This window comes from Salmo salar, chromosome 24 (assembly GCF_965601325.2).
Source record: "Salmo salar chromosome 24, fSalSal1, whole genome shotgun sequence".
In the NCBI taxonomy this organism is placed as follows: domain Eukaryota; kingdom Metazoa; phylum Chordata; class Actinopteri; order Salmoniformes; family Salmonidae; genus Salmo; species Salmo salar.
The window spans coordinates 44,202,501-44,226,500 of NC_138314.1; the positions used below are offsets into that span (position 1 = coordinate 44,202,501).

Below are 24,000 nucleotides of genomic sequence, written 5' to 3' on the forward strand. Positions count from 1 at the left end.
AACTTTTCTAATCAGACATTAAAGTTAAACAGAAATAAAACAACTTTAATATTCTTACCACGTGTTATTAATCCCTCATCATTAATCATTGTGTAATGCAGTAAGCAGCCTGTTAAGTATTCATTAAAGGAAAAGCAGCATCGTTGGACTGACTCCAGATCAGATTGGCCAAGGTCACACAGCATGAATAGAGATGCCTAGAGAAGTTACACACATATGGATCTGAAAAACACAATAACCATCTGCTTTTTCTGTTTCCGAGGAGATACTTTCACCATTTAATTAACAGTAAATGACTGAAATGAATGGCAAACTATATGGCTTTAACATGGACTGTTTCACACACAGCAACATCATCAAAACAATAGCAATTCTTTCAACAAGACTAACATTCAATTGGTTGTTATGTATTTTATATGAAGGCAGAATGTTCCGGTAGTTTAATACCCGGGTGCTTTGCCTCTAGTTCCTTCCAACCATGGCAATAGCAATCAACCAAGGTCATATAACAGAAACAAACAGGGTCTGCGTTCCAAAAGGCACCCTATTCCCTACATAGTGCACTACATGGCTCGGGTATAAAGTAGTGTACTATGTAGGGAATAGGTTGCCATTTGGGAAGCAGACAGGGATTTTCCCCATGAATGTAAATGGCATCTTTCTATTGGTGGTAGTTGACTAAATAGACTAAGGATAGATTCCTTTGGACTGAAGGAAAGAGGGAGGGAGAGAGAGAATAAGAAGAGGTGGAAGGAGAGAAAGATGAAACAGAGACAGGATGGAACAGGTAGAGAGGGAGAAGGAGAGACAGATAGATGGAGCAGGTAGAGGGGGGAAGGAGAGACAGACAGATGGAGCAGGTAGAGAGGGAGAGAAGAAGAGACAGGATGGAACAGGTAGAGAGGGAGAATGAAAGACAGACAGATGGAGCAGGGAGAGAGGGGGAGAAGGAGAGACAGATAGATGGAGCAGGTAGAGGGGGGAAGGAGAGACAGACAGATGGAGCAGGTAGAGAGGAAGAAGGAGAGACAGACAGATGGAGCAGGTAGAGAGGGAGAAGGAGAGACAGACAGATGGAGCAGGTAGAGAGGGAGAAGGAGAGACAGACAGATTGAGCAGGTAGAGAGGGAGAAGGAGAGACAGACAGATGGAGCAGGTAGAAAGGTAGAAGGAGAGACAGACAGATGGAGCAGGTAGAGAGGGAGAATGAAAGAGAGACAGATGGAGCAGGGAGAGAGGGAGAAGGAGAGACAGACAGATGGAGCAGGTAGAGGGGGAGAAGGAGAGACAGACAGATGGAGCAGGTAGAGAGGGAGAAGGAGAGACAGACAGATGGAGCAGGTAGAGGGAAGAAGGAGAGACAGACAGATGGAGCAGGTAGAGAGGAAGAAGGAGAGACAGATAGATGGAGCAGGTAGAGAGGGAGAAGGAGAGACAGATAGATGGAGCAGGTAGAGAGGGAGAAGGAGAGGCAGACAGATTGAGCAGGTAGAGGGAAGAGAAGGAGAGACAGACAGATTGAGCAGGTAGAGGGAAGAGAAGGAGAGACAGACAGATGGAGCAGGTAGAGAGGAAGAAGGAGCGACAGACAGATGGAGCAGGTAGAGGGAAGAGAGGGAGAAGGAGAGAGAGACAGATGGAGCAGGTGGGGGGGGAGAGGCGACAGAGGAGCGGAGAGAGGGGGAGGAGAGCAGACAGATGGAGCAGGTAGAGAGGGAGAAGGAGAGGCAGACAGATGGAGCAGGTAGAGAGGAAGAAGGAGAGACAGACAGATGGAGCAGGTAGAGAGGAAGAAGGAGAGACAGACAGATGGAGCAGGTAGAGAGGAAGAAGGAGAGACAGACAGATGGAGCAGGTAGAGGGGGAGAAGGAGAGACAGACAGATGGAGCAGGTAGAGAGGAAGAAGGAGAGACAGACAGATGGAGCAGGTAGAGAGGGAGAAGGAGAGACAGACAGATGGAGCAGGTAGAGAGGTAGAAGGAGAGACAGACAGATGGAGCAGGTAGAGAGGGAGAAGGAGCGACAGACAGATGGAGCAGGTAGAGAGGTAGAAGTAGAGAGAGACAGATGGAGCAGGGAGAGAGGAAGGAGAGACAGACAGATGGAGCAGGTAGAGAGGGAGAAGGAGAGACAGACAGATGGAGCAGGTAGAGAGGAAGAAGGAGAGGCAGACCGATGGAGCAGGTAAAGAGGAAGAAGGAGAGACAGACAGATGGAGCACAAACACTCACGTGTTGTTTGCTCTTCCTAACAGGGTTCAGAGCTGGTCCACCTACCAGGGAAGTGTTGTCCTGAGTGTCAGTCCTTGAAGACCTCCTGTGTCTACTCAGACCCTGATCAGTCCTCAGGAAAACCACAGAGACCACTAGTGGTAATGTATACCGTATCGCTTGGTTAACCAGTCATGGTTTTTGAAATCTACGCAAAGTGCCAATAGTTTCAGTGTATCATTCAAATCTCATAAAAATCGCTGTCTCTGTCTCATTTTCTCTGTCTCTGTCTCATTTTCTCTGTCTCTGTCTCATTTTCTCTGTCTCTGTCTCATTTTCTCTGTCTCTGTCTCATTTTCTCTGTCTCTGTCTCATTTTCTCTGTTTCTGTCTCTCATTTTCTCTGTTTCTGTCTCTCATTTTCTCTGTTTCTGTCTCATTTTCTCTGTCTCTGTCTCATTTTCTCTGTCTCTGTCACATTTTCTCTGTCTCTGTCTCATTTTCTCTGTCTCTGTCTCATTTTCTCTGTCTCTGTCTCATTTTCTCTGTCTCTGTCTCATTTTCTCTGTCTCTGTCTCATTTTCTCTGTCTCTGTCTCATTTTCTCTGTCTCTGTCTCATTTTCTCTGTCTCTGTCTCATTTTCTCTGTTTCTGTCTCATTTTCTCTGTCTCTGTCTCTCCTTTTATCTGTCTCTGTCTCTCCATTTTTCTGTCTCTGTGTCTCCCTTTCTCGCTCTCTCCACTCTCCACCCCGCTCTCCCTCTCATCTATCTCTCTTCTCTCTCTCTCTCTCTCTCTCTCTCTCTCCCTCCCTTTCTCTCTCTTTCTCTTCACCTCTCTCCCCCTCACCACCCTTCCCCCTTCCTTCCCCTTCTCTCCTATCTCCCTCTAGAACCAGGAGAGATGGAGTGAAGGCCCCTGTAGGGAATGTGAGTGTCGTGAAGGCAGGGTGACCTGTTACCTGATGACCTGTCCCATCTGCCCCCTGGGAACTCTGGCTGTACCCCACCAGGGAACCTGCTGCCCTGAGTGTAAACAGGGTAAGAGTCTCTCTCTCTCTCTCTCTCTCTCTCTCTCTCTCTCTCTCTCTCTCCGCACGCACGCATGCACGCACGCACACGCACACACACACACACACACACACACACACACACACACACACACACACACACACACACACACACACACACACGTACAGCTTTATTTTCGTGACATTTCTGGACTTTTTGGGGAGTAAAAATGTTTGACCATTAAAAATCCTATTTTCCCAAAACCTTAACCCTACCCCTAACACTACCCAAACACCTCTAACCAGAACCTTAACCAGAACCCTGACCCCAAAACCCTTAACCCTAACCTTACCCTACCCTCAACCCTAACCTTACCCTACCCTCAACCCTAACCTTACCCTACCCTCAACCCTAACCTTACCCTACCCTCAACCCTAACCTTACCCTACCCTTAACCCTAATCAGAACCGTAACCCCAAAACCCTTAACCCTAACCTTAACCCTGACCCTAACCTTACCCGACCCCCACCCTAACCCTAACCTTACCCTACCCTTAACCCTAATCAGAACCGTAACCCCAAAACCCTTAACCCTAACCTTAACCCTGACCCTAACCTTAACCCTAACCCTAACCTAACCTTACCCTACCCTTAACCCTAACCCTAACCAGAACCTTAACCCTAACCCTAACCTTAACCCTAACCTTAACCTTAACCCTAACCAGAACCCTAACCCCAAAACCCTTAACCCTAACCTCAAAACCCTAAACCTATCCCTTAAAACCTCTTACATCTAGACGTTCCGCTAGCGGAACACCTGCTCCAATATCCAATGATGGGCGTGGCACGAAATACAAACTCCTCTAAAATCCGAAAACTTCAATTTTTCAAACATATGACTATTTTACAGCATTTTAAAGACAAGACTCTCGTTAATCTAACCACACTGTCCGATTTTAATCTAACCACACTGCACTCGATATGTCCGATTTTAAAATAGCTTTTCGGTGAAAGCACATTTTGCAATATTCTCAGTAGATAGCCCAGCCATCACGGCTAGCCATTTAGACACCGACCAAGTTTAGCCCTGACCAAACTCCGATTTACTATTACAAAGTTTGATTACCTTTGTTGTCTTCGTCAGAATGCACTCCCAGGACTGCTACTTCAATAACAAATGTTGGTTTGGTTCAAAATAATCCATCGTTATATCCAAATAGCGGCGTTTTGTTCGTGCGTTCAAAATAAGTAAATAAGGGTCACGAGCATGGCGCAATTCGTGACAAAAGATTTCTAAATATTCCATTACCGTACTTCGAAGCATGTCAACCGCTGTTTAAAATCAATTTTTATGCCATTTTTCTCGTAAAAAAGCGATAATATTCCGACCAGGAATCTGCGTTTAGGTAAACAGAGGAAAGAAAACAAAGCATGGGGTCGACTCGGGCACGCGCCTGAGTCTCACAGTACTGTGACCAGCCACTACCCAAACGCGCTACTTTTTTTCAACCAGAGCCTGCAAAGCCACGATTCAGCTTTTTACCGCCTTCTGAGACCCTATGGCAGCCGTAGGAAGTGTCACGTAACAGCAGAGATCCTCTGTAATGGATAGAGATAATCAAGAAGGGCAAGAAATTGTCAGACAGGCCACTTCCTGCATGGAATCTTCTCAGGTTTTGGCCTGCCAAATGAGTTCTGTTATACTCACAGACACCATTCAAACAGTTTTAGAAACTTTGGAGTGTTTTCTATCCAAAGCTAATAATTCTATGCATATTCTAGTTTCTGGGCAGGAGTAATAATCAGATTAAATCGGGTACGTTTTTTATCCGGCTGTGAAAATACTGCCCCCTAGCCATAACAGGTTAAAGGGATACTTCGGGATGTTGGCAATGAGGTCCTTTATCTACATCCCCAGAGTCAGATGGACTCCTGGATTCCATTGTTATGTCTCTGTGTCCAGTATGAAGGAAGTTAGAGGTACTTTATATCTAATGCTGATGCTAACTAGCGTTATATTGTTAAGTAGTGTTCAGTGTCTGTGTGTGGAATGGAGTCTGGCTCTAGTTAAATACTGGCCCATTCTATATTGTTAAGTAGTGTTCAGTGTCTGTGTGTGGAATGGAGTCTGGCTCTAGTTAAATACTGGCCCATTCTATATTGTTAAGTAGTGTTCAGTGTCTGTGTGTGGAATGGAGTCTGGCTCTAGTTAAATACTGGCACATTCTATATTGTTAAGTAGTGTTCAGTGTCTGTGTGTGGAATGGAGTCTGGCTCTAGTTAAATACTGGCCCATTCTATTCTCAACAAAGTAAGGAATAGGTCCGGGTCGACACGGCGCCGGAATCAGCAGCCACTGGCAGCCAATAAGGTAATCAGACAGCCACTGGCAGCCAATAAGACTCTCAATAGCCAAATTAGAACACACTAAGCTTCTCAATATCTCTCTCTCTACCTGTTGTGTGTGTGTGTGTGTGTGTGTGTGTGTGTGTGTGTGTGTGTGGTGTGTGTGTGTGTGTGTGTGTGTGTGTGTGTGTGTGTGTGTGTGTGTGTGTGTGTGTGTGTGTGTGTGTGTGTGTGTAACAGTCCAGTGCCAGAGGGACTGCCTGTCTTGCTCGGGGACCCCTGACCACTGTGAGAGCTGTAAGGACTCTGACTCTCTGCTGCTGGACGGACACTGTGTGTCCACCTGTCCTCGCGGTTACTATGCCGATGGAAAAGTGTGTGCAGGTAAAGTACTGTATGACACATTTATTAGCCCAACTCACACACACACACACACACACACACACACACACACACACACACACACACACACACACACACACACACACACACACACACACACACGCACACACTCCTTAACATGTGGGCTGCCACAAAAAAAATAAAAAAATGTTAAAGTTGTGATCATATTACAGAGTAAAACAACAACAAAAACATGTAGTATGTAAAGGCAAATAACCAGAAAGATGTGAGCCTCCACCCCCAACCTCCCATCTCCCCAACCTCCCATCTCCCCAATCTCCCATCCCATCTCCCCAACCTCCCATCTCCCCAACCTCCCATCCCATCTCCCAACCTCCCATCTCCCCAACCTCCCATCTCCCCAACCTCCCATCTCCCCAATCTCCCATCCCATCTCCCCAACCTCCCATCTCCCCAACCTCCCATCCCATCTCCCCAACCTCCCATCTCCCCAACCTCCCATCCCATCTCCCCAACCTCCCATCCCACCTACCCAACCTCCCATCTCCCCAACCTCCCATCCCATCTCCCCAACCTCCCATCTCCCCAACCTCCCATCCCATCTCCCCAACCTCCCACCTCCCCAACCTCCCATCTCCCCTAACCTCCCATCTCCCCAACCTCCCATCTCCCTAACCTCCCATCCCATCTCCCCAACCTCCCATCTCCCCAACCTCCCATCCCATCTCCCCAACCTCCCACCTCCCCAACCTCCCATCTCCCCTAACCTCCCATCTCCCATCTCCCCAACCTCCCATCCCATCTCCCCAACCTCCCACCTCCCCAACCTCCCATCTCCCCTAACCTCCCATCTCCCCAACCTCCCATCTCCCCAACTCCCATCTCCCCAACCTCCCATCTCCCCAACCTCCCATCTCCCCTAACCTCCCATCTCCCCAACCTCCCACCCCAACTCCCCAACCTCCCATCTCCCCAACCTCCCATCCCATCTCCCCAACCTCCCATATCCCCAATCTCCCATCTCCCCTAACCTCCCATCTCCCCAACCTCCCATCTCCCCAACCTCCCATCTCCCCAATCTCCCACCTCCCCAACTCCCATCTCCCAAACCTCCCATCTAATCTCCCCAACCTCCCATCTCCCCAACCTCCCATCCCATCTCCCCAGTCTCCCATCTCCCCAACCTCCCAACTCCCCAACCTCCCATCTCCCCATCCTCCCACCTCCCCAACCTCCCATCTCCCCAACCTCCCATCTCCCCAATCTCCCATCTCCCCAACCTCCCATCCCATCTCCCCAACCTCCCATCTCCCCAACCTCCCATCCCATCTCCTCAACCTCCCATCTCCCCAACCTCCCATCCCATCTCCCCAACCTCCCATCTCCCCAACCTCCCACCTCCCCATTCTCCCATCTCCCCAACCTCCCATCCCATCTCCCCAACCTCCCATCTCCCCAACCTCCCATCTCCCCTATTCTCCCATCTCCCCAACCTCCCATCTCCCCATTCTCCCATCTCCTCAACCTCCCATCTCCCCAACCTCCCATCTCCCCAATCTCCCACCTCCCCAACCTCCCATCTCCCAAACCTCCCATCTCATCTCCCCAACCTCCCATCTCCCCAACCTCCCATCCCATCTCCCCAGTCTCCCATCTCCCCAACCTCCCATCTCCCCAACCTCCCATCTTCCCAACCTCCCTTCTCCCCAACCTCCCATCTCCCCATCCTCCCACCTCCCCAACCTCCCACCTCCCCAACCTCCTATCTCCCCATCCTCCCACCTCCCCAACCTCCCATCTCCCCTAACCTCCCATCTCCCCACTCTCCCATCTCCCCAACCTCACATCTCCCCAATCTCCCTGCTCCCCAACCTCCCATCCCATCTCCCCAACCTCCCATCCCCCCACCTCCCATCTTCCCAACCTCCCACCTCCCCAACCTCCCATCTCCCCAACCTCCCATCTCCCCAACCTCCCATCTTCCCAACCTCCCACCTCACCAACCTCCCATCTCCCAAACCTCCCATCTCCTCTCCCCAACCTCCCATCTCCCCAATCTCCCATCTCCCCAACCACCCATCCCATCTCCCCAACCTCCCATCCTATTCCACCAACCTCCCATCCTTTTCCACCAACCTCCCATCCTATTCCACCAACCTCCCATCTTCCCAACCTCCCACCTCCCCAACCTCCCATCTCCCCAACCTCCCATCTCCCCAACCTCCCATCCCATTCCCCAATCCTCCCATCCTATTCCACCAACCTCCCATCCTATTCCACCAACCTCCCATCCTATTCCTATCCTCATACCACCATGGCCACCTAATCATCCCCAGCTTCCAATTGGCTCATTCATCCCCCTCCTGTCACGGTTGTCGTCGGTGAAGGAGGACCAATACGCAGCTGGTACGTGTATGCTCATCTTGATTTTTATTAACTACAAAAATGAACATACAAAATAACAAAACGAAACGAACGAACAACTACAAACAGTCTGGTAAAGCATACGGCTTACACACAGAACAATCACCCACAAAATACAAGACAAACACACCCAACTAATAAAGGACTTCCAATCAAAGGCAACACCAAACAGCTGCCTTCAATTGGAAGTCCAACCCCAATTAACTCAACATAGAACCAGACACACTAAACTAAACATAGAACTACCTAAACATAAACCAAAACCCGGAAATACTAAATCAAACACCCTTTTAACAAACACACCACCCTGAACCACATAAAACAAATACCCTCTGCCACGTCCTGACCAAACTATAATACTAATTAACCTTTATACTGGCCAGGACGTGACACCTCCTCTCCCCTGTAACTATTCCCCAGGCCGTTGCTGAAAGTGAGAATGTGTTCTCAGTCAATTTACCTGGTAAAATAAGGGTTAAATAAAAATAAGAAAATGGGAAGCATTAAACTACAGAAATTAAGCAATAGATATATATCGACAATAGATATTCTGATGGTTAAAACAGCTCTTTTGTTAGTTCATCTACTGAGGTTGGATTGATTGATTTCTCTTAAAGTTTCTGCCATTGTTTTTTTAGTTAGTTAGTTATTTAGTTAATTGTTTTAGTTATCTAAGTTAGTTATCTACTCCCAAATATTTAAAATGGGAAACAATTGTGACTACATAACTAGAGACGGAGTCCTCCATCAGGGTCTTGATAGGAAGTAGGGCTGATTTGGTTTGATTTAATCTTATAAATTGAGATTAAACTGAATGTATCTATAATCTTTAATGTGTTTGGGAATGATTGAGATACATTGTCTAGCTATAGTAAAATATTGTCTTTGTATAATGAGATGACGGGATCAGTAGATTTGAGGGAAAGTGGTGTTATTTCCTTCGATTGACAAATTGCCTGGGCCAGGAGTTCCATGGATAATAAAAATAGCAAAGAACAAATCGTATCACCGTGTCTGCGGCTTCAAGTGGCTCTGAACGAAGCAGAGCAGATATTGCCTGTTATGATGGATTGGCATATAGGATCTTAATCATATGAATGAAATTGGAGCCAATTCCCATATGTTCAGACCAGAGGTATGACCATTCTAGTTGATCAAAATCTTTCTCTGCATCTAGAGATAAAGCAGCCCAATGAGCTGTTGTTTCTGACGAAGCATTTAAGATATGTAATAGTGGACGGAGGTTATCCGAAGATAAACATTTTTAACAAAAACTGCTTTGGTCCATGTGGTTTCGAGACGAGACGACGACATTTTGTAAAGCAGTTTTATATTTTTTGTTAATCAAAAATATGGGAAGAATCATGTCTAAAGTAGGGTGGGAACACAGTGGCTTCCTTACCTTTTCCTTATAAAAGCGGAATTAGTGCTGTATTCACATCTCTCCTAAATTAACCTTTGTGAATGGCTGCGTTAATCATTTCAAGCAATAGTAGAACTAATTGAGTCCAAAATTTGAGAGAGATTTGGGCTTAATTTATTCGGGCTTAATTTCGAGATATTTGGGCACCCACCGAGGCAGCTTCCTCTGTTGAGAGAAGAGGACTTCTTAATTATTTTAGAAAGGACTTAGTCTGGCATGGTTTGGATTTACAATCAGAGGAGTAAAGTTCTTTATAGAAGCGGGAGAATATTTGATTGATTCATTTGGTTTCAGATTCAATATTTGCTATGTCAGCTAATTGATCATTACTGCCCAGCTTGTTGGCCAGTAATCGACTAGGATGATTACCATGGAATGAATGGTTCAGTCCAACTCAATGGATGGCAAATTCTGATCTTTGTCTTATCCATAAATTAAGTTTTGTAATTGACTTTGGAAAGAATATCTACCTGGTCTGAAAACAGTTTTTGTTGAGAACACTCTAATGATGTTAACAATATTTCCAATTCTGATATCTTCTTTAATTGGGATTTATTCAACCCAGATGCAAATGCAGTTGCATTATTTTTTGTAAAAACTTTCGTGGCATCCCATAGAATCCGGGGGTCATCGACTGAATTTCTATTGATCATTATTATCTAATTTAGTTCAATTTCGAATTGATGACAGAATGTAGGATTTTGTAGTAATGAAACGTTGAAACGGCAACTTGTGGCTCTTTTAAGAGACTCTGAAATGTGTAAATGGCAGTAGTAGGCGTGGTGGTCAGACAAGCTCATATGTCCAATTTCGATGTTCTTAATTTTTTTTAAAATCGATTCTGGAGAATAATTTATGCCTGTTGGAGTAGAAAGTGTACCATTTGGAAAGTATTCAGACCCCTTGACTTTTTCCAAATTGTTTTACATTACAGCCTTATTATAAAATTGATTAAATAGTTGTTTTTTCTCATCAATCTACACACAATACCTCATAATGATGAAGCAAAAACAGGTTTTTAGAGTTTTTTGTAAATGTAAAAAAAATATATATATATATATAAAATTTACATAAGTTGTCACGTCCTGGCCAGTATAAGGTTAATTGTTATTGTAGTTTGGTCAGGATGTGGCAGAGGGTATTTGTTTTATGTGGTTCGGGGTGGTGTGTTAGTTAGGAGGGCGTTTGATTGATTATTTCCGGGTTTTGAGTTGTGGTCTATTTCTATGTTGAGTCTGGTTTATGTATGTCTATGTTAGGTTGATTAGGGTTTGGGACTCTCAATTGGAGGCAGGTGCTTCCTCGTTGCCTCTGATTGAGAGTCCTATATATGGGTAATTGTTTGGTGTAGGTTTTGTGGGAGATTGTTCTGTGTTTAGCCTTGTGCCTTGCCAGACTGTTTTGTTGATCGTTCGTACTTTTTTTGTTATTTTTGTACGTTCATTCGGAGTTAATAAACGTCAAGATGAGCATACACATACCTGCTGCGTTTTGGTCCTCCTTTACCAACGACAACCGTGACAGAATCTCCCACCAAAAATGGACCAAGCAGCAGAGGAAGGAGCAAGGGGAATTCGGTGAGGACCGGGAACGATACCGAGGAACGCGACTGGCGTTTAAACCGGAGAGGCAGCCCCAATAATTTTTTTGGGGGGGGCACACTGACAGATCGGCGGAGCCGAGGATGGAACCAGAGCTAGTGAGGGGAAAAGTGGAGGAAAGAGAAACAGAGACTATAAGGGAGTTGATGGGAAAATTGGAGGAGAAAAGGATGAGAGAGCTACTGTGTTGGTGTTTTAGGCACGACATTCGCCCTACAGAGCGTGTCCTAATGTTATCACCTGGAGTAGCGTTTATTAATAGTCCTGAGGTGCGTGCTAGCTGTCTGGTGAAGATAATACCAGCACCACGCACCAGGCATCCAGTTCGTCAGCCCAGTCCGACGTCGCCAGGGCTGCCCGTCAGTCAAGTGTCGCCAGAGCTGCCCGTCAGTCAAGAGTCGCCAGAGCCGCCCGTCAGTCAGGAGTCGCCAGAGCCGCCCGTCAGTCAGGAGTCGCCAGAGCCGCCCGTCAGTCAAGAGTTGCCAGAGCCGCCCGTCAGTCAGGAGTCGCCAGAGCCGCCCGTCAGTCAGGAGTCGCCAGAGCCGCCCGTCAGTCAGGAGTCGCCAGAGCCGCCCGTCAGTCAGGAGTCGCCAGAGCCGCCCGTCAGTCAGGAGTCGCCAGAGCCGCCCGTCCTTCAGGAGTCGCCAGAGCCGCCCGTCAGTCAGGAGTCGCCAGAGCCGCCCGTCAGTCAGGAGTCGCCAGAGCCGCCCGCCAGTCAGGAGCCGCCAGAGCCATATTCTAGTCAGGAGCTGCCAGAGTGGCCAGACTGCCCGGAGATGCCAGAGTGGCCAGACTGCCCGGAGATGCCAGAGTGGCCAGACTGCCCGGAGCTGCCAGAGTGGCCAGACTGCCCGGAGCTGCCAGAGTGGCCAGACTGCCCGGAGCTGCCAGAGTGGCCAGACTGCCCGGAGCTGCCAGAGTGGCCCATCGGCCCAGAGTCTGCCGATGACCAAAACCCAAGGGAGTCTAGCAGCAACCCTAAACTGAGTAAGCCTGACAGTTCAGAACTTAAAGTAATTAACGGTTTCATTAATGAGTCTGCATACAGGGTGGAGAGGAGGAGGTCTGCCCATGATCCAGAGCAGGGGGAGTCTGCCTACGGTCCAAGGCTGATCGGGTCGGTCGGCACTCTGGAGGACAATAGGCCGGAGCCTGAACCACCACCTGCATAGGTGGGTTGGGGAGGGGGGGTGTAGCACAAGTGCCGACGGTGACGGCAGCCACCCTCCCTTCCCTCCCTTTAGTAGAGGGGAATTTTGGTTTTGTTGTTTGTTTTTTTTTTTTTTTCTTGAGGTGCTTCTGGGGTTAGCACCTTTAGGGGGGGGGGGTACTGTCACGTCCTGGCCAGTATAACGGTTAATTGTTATTGTAGTTTGGTCAGGACGTGGCAGAGGGTATTTGTTTTATGTGGTTCGGGGTGGTGTGTTAGTTAGGAGGGCGTTTGATTGATTATTTCCGGGTTTTGAGTTGTGGTCTATTTCTAGGTTGAGTCTGGTTTATGTATGTCTATGTTAGGTTGATTAGGGTTTGGGACTCTCAATTGGAGGCAGGTGCTTCCTCGTTGCCTCTGATTGAGAGTCCTATATATGGGTAATTGTTTGGTGTAGGTTTTGTGGGAGATTGTTCTGTGTTTAGCCTTGTGCCTTGCCAGACTGTTTAGTTGATCGTTAGTTCTTTTGTTATTTTGCTGTTCATTTTTGAATTTATTAAACGTCAAGATGAGCATACACATACCTGCTGCATTTTGGTCTCATCACTACGACAACTGTGACTTAAGTATTCAGACCCTTCACTCAGTGCTTTGTTGAAGCATCTTTGGCAGCCATTACAGCCTCGAGTCTTCTTGGATATGACGCTACAAACTTGGCACACCTGTATTTGAGGAGTTTCTCCCATTATTATCTACAGATCCTCTAAAGCTCTGTCAAGTTGGATGGGGAACGTTGCTGCACAGCTATTTTCAGGTCTCTCCAGAGATGTTCGATCGAGTTCAAGTCTAGGCTCTGTCTGGGCCACTCAAAGACATTCAGAAACTTGTCCCGAAGCCACTCCTGTGTTGTCCTGGCTGTGAGCTTAGGGTCGTTGTCCTTTTGAAAGGTGAACCTTTGCTGCAGTCTGAGGTCCTGAGTGCTCTGGAGCAGGTTTTCATCAAGGATCTCTCTGTACTTTGCTCCGTTCGTCTTTCTCTCGATCCTGACTAGTCTCCCAGTCCCTACTGCTGAAAAACATCCCCAAAGCATGATGCTGCCACCACCATGCTTCACCGTAGGGATGGAGCCAGGTTGCGTCCAGATGTGACGCTTGGCATTCAGGCCAAAGACTAATGAAGAAAAAGTAAAAGTAAAGCAAAAATGACAAATTTGCTTAAACAGTCAATAACATACTGTAGAAGTACGGGTAATAACATACTGTAGGAGTAATAACATACTATAGGAGTAAAAACATACTGTATCTGTAGTAGTAATAACATACTGTGGAAGTAGGGGTAATAACATACTGTATCTGTAGGAGTAATAACATAACCTAGCTGCAGGAGTAATAACATACTGTAGGAGTAATAACATACTGTAGCTGTAGGAGTAATAACATACTGTAGGAGTAATAACATACTGTAGCTGTAGGAGTAATAACATACTGTAGCTGTAGTAGTAATAACATACTGTAGGAGTAATAACATACTGTAGGAGTAATAACTTACTGTAGCTGTAGGAGTAATAACATACTGTAGGAGTAATAACTTACTGTAGCTGTAGGAGTAATAACATACTGTAGGAGTAATAACATACTGTAGCTGTAGGAGTAATAACATACTGTAGCTGTAGGAGTAATAACATACTGTAGGAGTAATAACATACTGTAGCTGTAGGAGTAATAACATACTGTAGCTGTAGTAGTAATAACATACTGTAGGAGTAATAACATACTGTAGGAGTAATAACATACTGTAGATGTAGGAGTAATAACTTACTGTAGCTGTAGGAGTAATAACATACTGTAGGAGTAATAACATACTGTAGCTGTAGGAGTAATAACATACTGTAGCTGTAGGAGTAATAACATACTGTAGCTGCAGGAGTAATAACATACTGTAGGACTAATAACATACTGTAGCTGTAGGAGTAATAACATACTGTAGCTGTAGGAGTAATAACATACTGTAGGAGTAATAACATACTGTAGCTGTAGGAGTAATAACATACTGTAGCTGTAGGAGTAATAACATACTGTAGGAGTAATAACATACTGTAGCTGTAGGAGTAATAACATACTGTAGCTGTACGGAAAGGGTATGGGCAGGAAATTCTGTCTATCATCTAGAACTTCACAAACATTCGTACTGTAGCTGTAGGAGTACTAGCATACTGTAGGAGTAATACATACGTAGCTGTAGGAGTAATAACATACTGTAGCTGTAGGAGTAATAACATACTGTAGCTGTAGGAGTAATAACATACTGTAGCTGTAGGAGTACTAGCATACTGTAGGAGTAATAACATACTGTAGGAGTAATAACATACTGTAGCTGTAGGAGTAATAACATACTGTAGCTGTAGGAGTAATAACATACTGTAGCTGTAGGAGTAATAACATACTGTAGCTGTAGGAGTAATAACATACTGTATCTGTAGTAGTAATAACATAACCTAGCTGCAGGAGTAATAACATACTGTATCTGTAGTAGTAATAACATACTGTAGCTGTAGGAGTAATAACATACTGTAGCTGCAGGAGTAATAACATACTGTAGGACTAATAACATACTGTAGCTGTAGGAGTAATAACATACTGTAGGAGTAATAACATACTGTAGCTGTAGGAGTAATAACATACTGTAGCTGCAGGAGTAATAACATACTGTAGGAGTAATAACATACTGTAGCTGTAGGAGTAATAACATACTGTAGGAGTAATAACATACTGTAGCTGTAGGAGTAATAACATACTGTAGGAGTAATAACATACTGTAGCTGCAGGAGTAATAACATACTGTAGCTGTAGGAGTAATAACATACTGTAGGAGTAATAACATACTGTAGTAGTAATAACATACTGTAGCTGTAGTAGTAATAACATACTGTGGCTGTATTTTGAGCAATATGATTTATATCACCTTAAAAATACATTTGCCCTCCGTTTTTATTAATCATTCATGTGCGCGGTGCTATATACAGAAAACGGAAAGGGTATGGGCAGGAAATTCTGTCTATCATCTAGAACTTCACAAACATTCGTCATGGCCTGTGGGCCAAGTACTTCCTGGGAGAAAAATTCAATAACCTGCACTAAAGCGAAGGTGAACAGCAATCAACAGGAAGACAAATACTAAAAGATACGGTGTAGTAGCACATATGAGATTGGCAATGTCTCCTTAGCAGTAGCATCCCCCCCCCAAAAAAAAAGTAATCTAGTTGAATGTCTTCCTTTTTTTATTGCCATCTTTTTCCCATGCGGTGATTCAATGCGCTGTAGCCCGACCAGGAAGTAGCTCCAGTCTGTGTAAAGCCTCACTATATTGTCCATTGTTCATTAATTGGCGTGGTGTCATCATTGTATTCATTTCCTGGGTCCGGTTTCCCAGAAGCATCTTAGGTTAAGTACATCGTTGGGAATAGGATCCTTTGGGAAAACCAGGTCCTGGACCACAGGCAATATGATAATAACAAAGAACAATACTCAGTATTAATATTAATATTGTTTATTGTATTTACTTGAAGGGGTGTCCTCATCATTATCTTATGCTGAGGGCAGCATTATAGCCCGAAGCTATGCCTTGTGATTGTGCATGGATGGTATACCTGAGTATTGAGCCAGACATATTGTAGTTAGCCTTGATCTATTGGCTTGTCCCCTTGTGTGTTGGGTGTTATTGGTGAGATTCTCAAAGAAGTCTTGAGCCTCCTCTTTGGCAGTGGAGAACGAGCGTGTTGTGTGTTCTGGAAGGTCAGAACGAGTTTTGCCAGGGTAGATGAGGCTGCATCTTAGTTTTAGATGACGTTGCTGGGATCTCACCTCGTTGTAGGTCTCACTCTGTTTCAGCAGTTCTCAGATCTGGGTAGATACTGATCCTCTTCTCTGCAAAGGTCAGAGCCCTCCCCGATAACGATTCAAGGAGATTGATTGCTCCCTTCTAATTTAGCTTGAGCTGTCACCAGATTATGGAGTCGTACCTACCTCTGTCCCATTGGCATGCCTTCTCCAGACTTTCCACTTTAGTTGAAAAGGTTTCCACTTTAGGAGTGAGCAATGCGAGTGATTCATTGAAGGGCAGAGGTAATCTCCTCATGAACAATCTCTCGGATATTAGCAGACAGTTCTTTCTGTTGTTTGGTGTTGAGAGGTGCCATGTTCCCACAGGTGAATTGTGAATGGACAGACTATGCTATCTGAAATAGACCTGCTCGTTTTTTCTTGTCATACAATGAACGCTCCACACCTTAATATGGTGTTTAAAATTCATAATTTTAGAAAAGAAGTCAGTAAATTCTTATTCATTTTGCAAAAGAAATCCACGATAAGGCCACGTCCTTCAGTGCATGCCACCGGAACCGGAAGCCTCTTGACCTCCTGATAACATAGGTCATCCTATCAGCATCATGTCCTGGTATTTAACATCCTGTCATCATCATGTCCTGATATTTAACATCCTGTCATCATCATGTCCTGGTATTTAACATCCTGTCATCATGTCCTGGTATTTAACATCCTGTCAACATCATGTCCTGGTATTTAACATCCTGTCAACATCATGTCCTGGTATTTAACATCCTGTCAGCATCATGTCCTGGTTAGTAGTGGTTAGTAGTGGATAGTAGTGGTTAGTAGTGGTTAGTAGTGGTTAGTAGTGGATAGTAGTGGATAGTAGTGGATAGTAGTGGATAGTAGTGGATAGTAGTGGTTAGTAGTGGGTAGTAGTGGATAGTAGTGGATAGTAGTGGATAGTAGTGGATAGTAGTGGTTAGTAGTGGATAGTAGTGGTTAGTAGTGGTTAGTAGTGGATAGTAGTGGTTAGTAGTGGATAGTAGTGGTTAGTAGTGGTTAGTAGTGGTTAGTAGTGGATAGTAGTGGATAGTGGTGGTTGGTAGTGGGTGGTAGTGGATGGTAGTGGTTAGTAGTGGTTAGTAGTGGATAGTAGTGGATAGTAGTGGTTAGTAGTGGATAGTAGTGGATAGTAGTGGTTAGTAGTGGATAGTAGTGGTTAGTAGTGGTTAGTAGTGGATAGTAGTGGTTAGTAGTGGATAGTGGTGGTTAGTGGTGGATAGTGGTGGATAGTGGTGGTTAGTAGTGGATAGTAGTGGATAGTAGTGGTTAGTAGTGGATAGTAGTGGATAGTAGTGGTTAGTAGTGGATAGTAGTGGTTAGTAGTGGTTAGTAGTGGATAGTAGTGGATAGTAGTGGATAGTAGTGGATAGTAGTGGTTAGTAGTGGTTAGTAGTGGATAGTGGTGGATAGTGGTGGTTAGTAGTGGATAGTAGTGGATAGTAGTGGTTAGTAGTGGATAGTAGTGGATAGTAGTGGTTAGTAGTGGATAGTAGTGGTTAGTAGTGGATAGTAGTGGATAGTAGTGGATAGTAGTGGATAGTAGCCGTAACACAGAGGTGAAGTGAAGACATGCTCAGCAATCAGGGGTTTAGAGGTGTGTCCATTTTATTGCAGAGGTCAAAAGTGTAGAGAGATGGTTAGAGAAAGAGGGAGGGAGGGATCGATGTACAGAGAGGGTGAAGGGCAGTGGAAGAGAAAGGGAGAGTGGAAGAGTAAGATAGTGAGACTTAGAAAGAGAGAGCAAAATAAAAGAGAGGGTTAAAGAAAGACAGAGAGAGTGAGACACAGAGATTGAGACACAGAGAGAGTGAGACACAGAGAGTGAGGCACAGTGACACAGAGAGTGAGACACAGAGAGAGTGAGACACAGAGAGAGTGAGACACAGAGAGAGTGAGACACAGAGAGTGAGGCACAGTGACACAGAGAGTGAGACACAGAGAGAGTGAGACACAGAGAGAGTGAGACACAGAGAGAGTGAGACACAGAGAGAGTGAGACACAGAGAGTGAGGCACAGTGACACAGAGAGTGAGACACAGAGAGAGTGAGACACAGAGAGAGTGAGACACAGAGAGAGTGAGACACAGAGAGTGAGGCACAGTGACACAGAGAGTGAGACACAGAGAGAGTGAGACACAGAGAGTGAGGCACAGTGACACAGAGAGTGAGACACAGAGAGAGTGAGACACAGAGAGAGTGAGACACAGAGAGAGTGAGACACAGAGAGTGAGGCACAGTGACACAGAGAGTGAGACACAGAGAGAGTGAGACACAGAGAGTGAGGCACAGTGACACAGAGAGTGAGACACAGAGAGAGTGAGACACAGAGAGAGTGAGACACAGAGAGAGTGAGACACAGAGAGAGTGAGACACAGAGAGTGAGGCACAGTGACACAGAGAGTGAGACACAGAGAGAGTGAGACACAGAGAGAGTGAGACACAGAGAGAGTGAGACACAGAGAGAGTGAGACACAGAGAGTGAGGCACAGTGACACAGAGAGTGAGACACAGAGAGAGTGAGACACAGAGAGTGAGGCACAGTGACACAGAGAGTGAGACACAGAGAGAGTGAGACACAGAGAGAGTGAGACACAGAGAGTGAGGCACAGTGACACAGAGAGTGAGACACAGAGAGAGTGAGACACAGAGAGTGAGGCACAGTGACACAGAGAGTGAGACACAGAGAGAGTGAGAGACAGAGAGTGTGAGACAGTGACACAGAGAGTGAGACACAGAGAGAGTGAGACACAGAGTGAGACACAGAGAGTGTTAGACAGAGTGAGACACAGAGTGAGACACAGAGATAGTGAGACACAGAGAGCGTGAGACACAGAGAGAGTGAGACACAGAGAGAGCGAGACACAGAGAGTGAGACACACAGAGAGTGCGGCAGAGAGAGTGCGAGAGAGTGAGACAGAGAGAGTGAGACACAGAGAGTGAGACACAGAGAGTGAGACACAGAGCGTGAGACACACAGAGAGTGAGACATAGAGAGGGATAAAGACAGACAGAGAGAGTGAGAAAGAGAGTGAGACATAGAATGAGACATAGAGAGAGTGAGACACAGAGAGAGAGTGAGACATAGAGAGAGTGAGACATAGAGAGAGTGAGGCAGAGAGAGAGTGATGCAGAGAGAGTGAGACGTAGAAACAGTGAGGCAGAGAGAGAGCAGTAGAAAAGAGAGGGAGAAAGACAGAGAGAGAGGAGATGGACAGCTACATGTCATAACATAACTGAGACACACACACAGGCACACACACACACACACACACACACACACACACACACACACACACACACACACACACACACACACACACACACACACACACACACACACACACACACACACAGACACACACACACACACACACACACACACACACACACACAGACATCCATATGCACCCTGGAAGAGGTATGTCCTTCCTGCCCTGGACATGTTCTAACTGCCCATCAAAATTTGATGAACCCTGGTCAACAGTAGGTTGACCCCTTTGAGCCTTGTTCATCGGAAGGTTGACCCCTTTGAGCCTTGTTCAACAGTAGTGCACTATAAAGGAAATAGGGTGCCAATGGGGACACAGACAGACAGACGACGGACGGACGGACAGACAGACAGACAGACAGACAGACAGACAGACAGACAGACAGACAGACAGACAGACAGACAGACAGACAGACAGACAGACAGACAGAGGATCAAGGCGTCATTTGAAAAATGCCTAATCATGGCCCCGAGGATCGACATTTTCCGGAATGAGAATGGAATCCCAGGTAACAGAGAACGTTCCAACAACTTTAGGGAACGTTCCAATTGGGTTTCAACTTGGTTTAACAGCTTACCTTAGTGTGAGAACAGGAGACTTCCTCAGTGTTCTGGTCCATGTTGTCAGAGTCAACTACAGATCCTGTGTGGCTCAGTTGGTAGAACATGGTGCTGGCAACACCGGTGTTGTGGATTCTATTCCCACGGGGGACCAGTATGAAAATGTATACACTCTAATGTGAATATGAACACAGATAGAAAAGTTGGGTAGAAACGTAGTTTAGAGTTGTGGCGTAGGTGAAAGGTATTGACATTCAGGAACAATCACATACAGTAAATGACATCATAGGGCATTGTGTATATGAACATCAACAAAGAATGTGGTATGTTTATGAGGATTAATTAACTTTTTCTCTCCTGCTCTCTCTCTCTGTCTATCCCTCCTTTTTCTCTCTATTACCTCCCTCCCTCCTCTCTCTCCCTCTGCAGCCTGCCAGTCGTCCTGTGCCACCTGTGAGAATGACTTTGAGTGCTCGTCCTGTGGGGGGTCCTTGCTATTAAACAACAGGCACTGCGTGGCCACCTGTGACCCGGGGTCCTACCAGGACACCACACAGTGCCTGCGTGAGTATCTATTTATCGTTTGTAGCTTCACAAGAGAAAGAGAGAGAGAAAGAAAAAGAGAGAGAAAGGGAGAGAGAGACAGAAAGAGAGAGCAAGAGTTTAGATAGAGAGAGAGAGACAATTTGCCCTTTATGGAGAGATGAACCTGGATAAGAGTCCCTCAAGAAATCTGGTCCTGGGGCTCTGTTCACAAACACAAACAGACCCCACAGAGCCCCAGGACAGTAACACAATTAGACCCAACCAAATCATGAGAAAACAACAAAAATCGGAGTAGATAGCCAGAGCGAATTTATGAACACAACCTATCGACAGTTGTCGCAGTAACATCATGAACATTCAATCGAAATGGTTACTTGCATGGTGGAGTCTTTTGTTTAGACATTTACATTAGCTAGCTAGCTAAACAATGAACCATAATACCAACTCATAATGTTACTACCCTGGACGAATCACCAGGTTCAATGTTAGCTAGCTAGCTAACACTAGGCTATAACTAGCAATGCACTTGGCTCTGAGATACGAATACAATTACTACACAGATCATACACGTAATGTTAGCTAGCGAGCCAGCTAGCTAACGTTAGCTAGCTAGCTAAAAGTACACTTTAACTTGAAATGAAAACGACTTTCTGAAAAAAAATTGAAATGTGTCATATCTGAAAATGTAGCTAGCTAGACTATCTTACAAGTATACATGGATGGACACTTCTCTCTCTCTGTCACGGATGCCGTTGTTGCCCTTAGTTTGAAGATGTAATCCGGAGACAGGTGTTTGCAATCAAACGCCAGAATTTTCTCCACATCCTTAGCTATCATACTCTAATTCCACTGATTTCAAAATCCGGTCTTCCAGGAAGTGGAGAACAACACTTCTGTACTTCTACTACGTGATATCTTAAAAAAAATAACAATTGCGTATTACCTACACATACTGACCAGCTCATATTATAGACAGAAGCGGCTACATGGTAGACCAATCTGAAATCATCTCTCGGCATGTCCAGCCTATCCATTATCTCAGCCAATCATGTCCAGCCTATCCATTATCTCAGCCAATCATGTCCAGCCTATCCATTATCTCAGCCAATCATGGCCAGCCTATCCATTATCTCAGCCAATCATGGCCAGCGGGAAGGTTCCTAACTTTTTCCATGGCTAAACCAAATAGGCTCGTAATTTAAAAATAATATTCGTATTTACAGATGGCATACACACTTGTTAATAAGGCAGATGAATGTTTAAATATTCCAGAAGGCATTTCTGTGAAAAAAATGCATTTTGATTAAAAATATTAAAAAATATTATGTTCAAATGGCTCTCCTTAGAAGTAGTGACGCGTAACAAATCAAATCAATCAAATGTATTTATAAAGCCCTTCTTACATCAGCTGATATCTCAAAGTGCTGTACAGAAACCCAGCCTAAAACCCCAAACAGCAAGCAATGCAGGTGTAGAAGCACGGTGGCTAGGAAAAACTCCCTAGAAAGGCCAAAACCTAGGAAGAAACCTAGAGAGGACCAGGCTATGAGGGGTGGCCAGTCCTCTTCTGGCTGTGCCGGGTGGAGATTATAACAGAACATGGCCTAGATGTTCAAATGTTCATAGATGACCAGCAGGGTCAAATAATAATAATCACAGTGGTTGTCGAGGGTGCAACAAGTCAGCACCTCAGGAGTAAATGTCAGTTGGCTTTTCATAGCCGATCATTGAGAGTATCTCTACCGCTCCTGCTGTCTCTAGAGAGTTGAAAACAGCAGGTCTGGGGCAGGTAGCACGTCCGGTGAACAGGTCAGGGTTCCATAGCCGCAGGCAGAACAGTTGAAACTGGAGCAGCAGCACGGCCAGGTGGACTGGGGACAGCAAGGTGGCCGTACTGGAAACGAGTCACATATTTCCCTCAGATTACACAGACCACAGATCTTTATTCTTTTGGAACTTTTGTGAGTGTAATTTCTTTTCTGTTTATTTCACTTTTGTTTTTTTTTATCTATTTCTCTTGGTTTGGCAATGTTAACATATGTTTCCCATGCCAATAGAACCCCATAAATTGAGATTAAGAGAGAGAGAGAGACTTGCTTTGGCAATGTAAACATAATTTTCCCATGCCAATAAAACCCTTTAAATTGAGATTAAGAGGGAGAGAGAGACTTGCTTTGGCAATGTAAACATGTTTGTCCCATGCCAATAAAGTCGTTAAATTGAAATTGAGAGAGAGAGAGAGAGAGAAAGAGAGAAGGGGGGAAATTAATATGGAAGAGATTATGCACTGCTGGCCAATTTGATATCCACACATGACCATAGCTCTGTTGATATATGCACTTTCAGCACCTCTGTTTAGAGAGAGAGAGAGAGAGAGAGAGAGAGAGAGAGAGAGAGAGAGAGAGAGAGAGAGAGAGGGAGACAGAGAGAGACAGAGAGAGACAGAGAGAAAGAGAGAGAGAGACAGAGAGAGACAGAGAGAGACAGAGAGAAAGAGAGAGAGAGACAGAGAGACAGAGAGAGAGACAGAGAGAGAGAGAGAGGGAGAGAGAGAGAGGGAGACAGAGAGAGACAGAGAGAAAGAGAGAGAGAGGGAGACAGAGAGAGACAGAGAGAAAGAGAGAGAGAGAGAGAGAGAGAGAGAGAGAGACAGAGAGAGAGAGGGAGAGAGAGAGAGGGAGACAGAGAGAGGGAGACAGAGAGAGGGAGACAGAGCGAGACAGAGAGAAAGAGAGAGAGAGACAGAGAGAGACAGAGAGAGAGAGAGACTGTATTGTCGACCCACTAGACCACTACCAGTAATTACCTCTCTAACTCCAGACTTTAGTTCAACACCTTAAAGACATGCTCCAGTACTTTGGTGAATAACAACAGATTTTTTAATCCCACCGCTTTGGGCTGAATGTGTTAATGTGTAGTTCATAGATGTATATTCTATTAGGAGAATTACTGTCTTACCTCAATTAGCCACGAAATCCCTAGTTCGAAAGCTGTTTTCTTGAAGCTGTCCACGCTATTCGCCCTACATTTGCCCCCACGTCTCCTAGCAGTTCTAGCCAATGAGCTTCAGCTCCTGAGTGACAGCTAGCAAGAAGCCTACCCAGCGTTTTCCAATGAGGTTGCAGGGCGGGCCCAACAACTCAGTGGACACAGCAGAGAGAGACAGAGCAATGACATGGTACAGTGTAGTACGCAATTTTCTTGGACCCA

General features: G+C 45.5%; 1 protein-coding gene across 1 annotated transcript in view; it reads left to right on the top strand.

Moving 5' to 3' along the window:
- Positions 1-24,000, top strand: part of LOC145863991 (extracellular matrix organizing protein FRAS1-like) — a 32,122-nt gene that overhangs the window by 1,237 nt on the left and 6,885 nt on the right. Inside the window, exons 3-5 of the mRNA XM_082968768.1 lie at positions 2,256-2,372; positions 3,103-3,250; positions 20,674-20,808. Of these exons, the coding sequence (XP_082824894.1) occupies positions 2,256-2,372; positions 3,103-3,250; positions 20,674-20,808 (400 nt within the window). The remainder of the gene's footprint in view (positions 1-2,255; positions 2,373-3,102; positions 3,251-20,673; positions 20,809-24,000) is intronic.